Genomic DNA, 5,009 nt, shown 5'->3' with positions numbered 1-5,009 from the left:
GAGAGAGAGAGAGAGAAAATCTGTGATATTAGAGAGAAGGGTATAACGGTCACGTCAAAGTGTGAAAATAAACTTTTTTTATCATTTAAGATGTTATGAGGTGACTATTTTATCATGTAACATGTTTTAATGGTGACCTTTTTATCAAGTGAAACATTTAAAGACTATTTTATCATTTGTACTTTCAAATGGTAGTTAGTGTTATATACCCCTTTATTTTTCGAGTCAAAGAAATCTTAAAGAATTGATAAGACTTTAGTAGTAGGTATCGAACTTTAATTTTTATTTACAAAAAGTATATCATACGAATTGTATATTAATATCATATGCCTATTTAGAAATGAATATGATGCATCTTTTCTCAGGAAAAAACAATACAATGCATCAAACTCTGCAATTTAGGTTTATTATAACAACAAAGGGATTCCGTATAAGAATAATATGTGTTATGTAAAGAAACATAAACAGATATGGCCTTGGAATAGTGGTTGGGTCACTTATTCCTTGTGATTGAGTGCACATGTTCGGACCTTGAAGCTTACTTCAATCCATTTTCTAAAATATTTAAAAAATTTACCCTAAATTTTTTTTTAACTGATTCTTATATTCTCGCTCATCAACACTACAACACATGGACCCAAAAGACAAAAGACATTCTTTCCTAATTTATTTCAAAATAATTTGTCACACTATATCTTATGTGCATGCTATCGAACTTTATTGTGATAAAGAATACCAACTCTAGTTATTTTCTGTGCAGCTTGATGAATAAGAAGGTCAAATGTAAATCTTAGATTATCAAAACAATTATTTGCAAATTCAGCTCCCATATTTATTTGCATACAACTCAATAAAAACAAGTGCATGCGCTGGGAAGTGATGAATCGACAACAGTTTTGTTGCTAAATAAATAGACCATGAATGGTACTCGGTAGATTATGTCTATCAAAACTTAGTCATCACAACCTCTACAACAGTTTTGTTGCTAAATAAATAGACCATGAATGGTACTCGATAGATTATGTCTATCAAAACTAACTTAGTCATCACAACCAATTTGTTTTTTTTATAATTAGAACGAGATAGCAAACCATCTTGGTTACGTTAGCGAGTTAGTAACAACAAGCTACGACAAGACCAAATGGTGTCATGACACCCACTATGCCATTTCCTGCATCGTGGGTGTCGCCTGATAAAAATCGTAAGTGTCGCATTCTAACATGTCGTTGATGAGGTTCTCTGACGACACAAATGTTGTGTCGCCTATAAAAACCTCAGGTGACGGAAGACTTTTTTCATTTTCTATCGCTTAAATTGAGATAAGGCAACACGGTATATATGTCGCCTGATAGTTTAAACAACGACATGCTAAAAGACGACGTATTTTTTTTTGCCGTGAGACGATACAGCTCTTTGTGTCCCCTTATAACTGCGAGTGAGAGAAAAATACGCCTTACAACAACATAGGTGTAAGTTAATTTGTTTAAAGACAACATTTAAATATCATGTGAAAATGTTACAGGCGACATATTTAGTGAATTAGAATTTAAACTTTTGTTTATGTATCGTTGGATGAACCCACACGACATATTATTAATGTTATTTCTGGTTTAGACGTAATACGACTATACATATGCATCGGGTAAATGATCTTCAGGCAACGTATATTTTTTCTTTTTTCATTTGGTCTCTTTAAGACAATAGATATCTATCATCTGATATGCTTTAAGCTTTCATTACGTGATATCTTTTAGGCTTTTGACATTTTCAAGCGGCATTTGTCTATCGAATGAATGAGTTTGAGCTACATATAAGTGATGTCTTCTTTTGATTTAACCACTTACGTTGCAGGTTGTTTTTTATGGTCTCACATTTCTTGTATCTTAACTTAGTAAAGATAATAGATATTGTTATGTTTGTATCCATCCTCTGTAGCTGAAATCACACATATTGGTAATCATGGCTTGTTTGAAACTACACAATTGCTATATTGAAACATTATGATAATATAGGTTTAAAAGCACCATCCATAAATAAAATAAGCATCCATAACTAAAATAAGCATTCAACATCCAAATTGATAACATAGACTTCCAATCCACCAATTTATTTCCAAAAATTTACTAATGGCAGTGATTCCATAAATAGGAAGCTTCCAAAAAAAGAAAGTTTTGTAAAGTAGAAACTTTCCTAACGTAGCAAGTTTTCCAATATTAACCTGAACTTTCCTTTTTAGGCACTACGACTTAAATTAGAAAGGATGCTCAAAAACTACCTTCTCGACTCTCTGCCGGATCTACTGCTTCGCTGGAAATCTCGCCGGATCCCAGCGACTTGCCGGAAAACTTCACCGGATTCCGGCCACTTGCCGGAAAATTGGCCATAGTCTCCTCGTAAATTCCGAATCACCAAGTTATCGACATGAAATTCACCAAACAAGAATTAGCTTCTTCAAAACCCACATAGTAGCCACACAACAGTTCAAAATACAACCCTTACCTCTAATCTTCTCAATTCCACAATCCCACTAGCTCGTCCTTGCCGGTTTCTCCACATACTAAACCACTACACACCAAGACATTTGATCAACAACAACCAAAACAACAAAATAGTCACTAACCATCTTCGAATAACACCAAGCAACAACACCAAATCACCCAACCAAGACTCAAACCTCATTATACCCAAAACAGAAGCTGAAAACACCAAGCTTACCTTCAATCTGCTCTACTTCGTAAACCAATAGCTCCTCCTTGCCAAAACTCAACATGAAGGACCCCCAGACATCCCTAGATGCTACCATAGTCACCACTCACCTCATACTTTGCACGCCCACTGATCCCAAAACCTTTTTTATGGATGGGAGTAACGAGTAATAAATCCTGGTCACGCCAATAAATTTCAATATCTATGATAAAAAGACAACAAGTGAGATCAGAATTCAGCGCCACCAGTATGGTACCACGGGAGAGCCACCACAAATGTGAGGCTGGCAGAAAGTTCAGGCTTCTTAAAGCTTACCTGTGCTCCCCAAAATTGTGATAATAGTCTTGTTAGAGTCTGGAGTCAGATTCAACTGGACTGAATCCTGAAACATTCATGCAACAACTATATCAAAGTGTACCACAATAATTTTAGTTTCATAAAATACGATCTACTTCAAACAGAGACCGAGTATCAGGAACTCATAAGTGCATTAAGTTTAATGTCTCAGAAATATTCAAAATGCATGCTGCTATACCTTGCCCATCTCCAAAACAGAAAACCCTCCAACAAAAAGAGCAGATGCGGATCCTGACACATGATCAGCTTTTCTCAGTGAAGCATTGATGGAAACAGTTATATCTGGTTTCATCTCTTTGGACTTGAAACGAACCAAATGCTCCGGTGTGTAAGGGAAGAATAGGCAGTATGAGTTACCAGTATCAAGATCAATCCATGGATTTGAATACCTTAAGTCCATGAGAAAAAGAATATTAAAGCATGAAAATGAGTAATCAGTAATTACAGCCAAGCAACATAGTAGAGTAAATGAGAAATATACCCAACAAAAGGAGGGTCCACTCTACAGACATACTGGAGTCCCTTGGTGTTTCCAAATGCCTTAAACTTGTCGCTGTAAGGACAGAAAATATGAGAAGATTAACAGGCAACTAACTATAGAAGCAAACCATTGTTGTTCATGTGAAAATGCATCAAGATATTGTTGATTCAAAATATTGTGGTCTTACTCCTAGCATGAACAACTACATCTAGAATCCAAAGAAATAATTTATTTGTATGAGAATATTCAGTAATCAGTAGGATAATAGAGCTGTAACAAACTTTACTAATATTTTTATTATATATATGTATTTATGATGGTACTGTTAGGTTGTTAGCAATTCTTCCTCTCTATGTACATCCAACTTTATAAGTTTTGCAGACACAGACCTATAACCATGACCGAGTACTAGATAATTATTTTAGCCAACATCCTATGTCCATACAACATGTCACCTGATCTTCACAGAGAAGTTATATCCTTTAGTGGGGAAGGGAACATTTGTCAGTGTCTCTCTGGGAGCATCAATAGAAACGATATCATCTGTTAGCACTGTAACTGTTGTCCACAACTTCATGCTTGACGCTTCAAAGTGTACTGTCCACATGTAAGAGCTTATGAGTGCAAGCAAGGTAAAAATTATTAACTTGTGAACCGCAACTAATCATACAAGCAAGATTCATTCAACTAATTTGTCCAAACCTAGATCAGAGTATAATGAAGGGACACATATGACACTGTCCTAATTAGAGATGCAATTGGTTTTTTATTTACTCGTACCTTGAGTTGAACCTTCCCCAATTACTTCAGCTTCTCCAGACAATGGGGAGACAGATATGACACTTTCATTGGCAGTGAGCCACCGGCCAGAAATTTGATCATAAACAGATGATAAATGTAACGGTAGTGAGTGAGAAATCAACTATTCAAACTTTATTTCATGGAGAGCTCACATGGAATATTTGTCTGGAAACACGAGTAAATGTTTGTCGAACGTGAAAGAATAACTTTTTCTTGACATATTTGAAGCATGCTACCACAAGGCAATATCTACACATCTTTACATCCAATTGTTATGCATGTACATACTCAGCTGAGAGCCTGAGAGTTATGCACACCCAACAACCAGAAATGAAAACCAACTATAGGTTTATGACGTCAACTTGAAGCATGGGAAAGGTTAATTATTTGAACTTAAAGGAAGTATGATATCAGACAATCTAAACCCGGCAGTACTGCACTCAACAATATACATGGAGCTATCTAAATAACAAAAGATTAGCACTCTGATTAGAACAAGAGCCAAAATGGTATACTCGAAAGGGTACATCAGAAGGCACAGTATCATAAAGACAATTTCTAATTTCTCCAAATAAGATAAATTGGAAAATGAAACATACATAGTATAATCATATATGTGTAGAATCTGCATTTTCTTTTTGGAAGTAAATGATGCAAAGAGTCA

General features: G+C 35.3%; 1 protein-coding gene across 1 annotated transcript; it reads right to left on the bottom strand.

The window, feature by feature from the left end:
* Window positions 1–1,896: 1,896 nt before the first annotated feature.
* LOC101296559 lies at window positions 1,897–4,361 on the bottom strand. Its single transcript, XM_004296605.1, has 7 exons — window positions 4,325–4,361; window positions 4,000–4,141; window positions 3,545–3,616; window positions 3,242–3,452; window positions 3,022–3,088; window positions 2,716–2,908; window positions 1,897–2,565 (listed from the first exon to the last, which is right to left on the bottom strand). Exons 2-6 carry the CDS (start codon window positions 4,119–4,121, stop codon window positions 2,790–2,792), a joined length of 591 nt encoding a protein of 196 aa, XP_004296653.1. The 5' UTR covers window positions 4,122–4,141; window positions 4,325–4,361; the 3' UTR covers window positions 1,897–2,565; window positions 2,716–2,789.
* Between the last annotated feature and the right edge of the window lie 648 nt (window positions 4,362–5,009).

The sequence above is a fragment of the Fragaria vesca genome, linkage group LG4, assembly GCF_000184155.1.
Source record: "Fragaria vesca subsp. vesca linkage group LG4, FraVesHawaii_1.0, whole genome shotgun sequence".
In the NCBI taxonomy this organism is placed as follows: Eukaryota; Viridiplantae; Streptophyta; class Magnoliopsida; order Rosales; family Rosaceae; genus Fragaria; species Fragaria vesca.
Note: the sequence above shows the minus strand (reverse complement) of the source record. Positions and strands in the feature narration are given on the sequence as shown.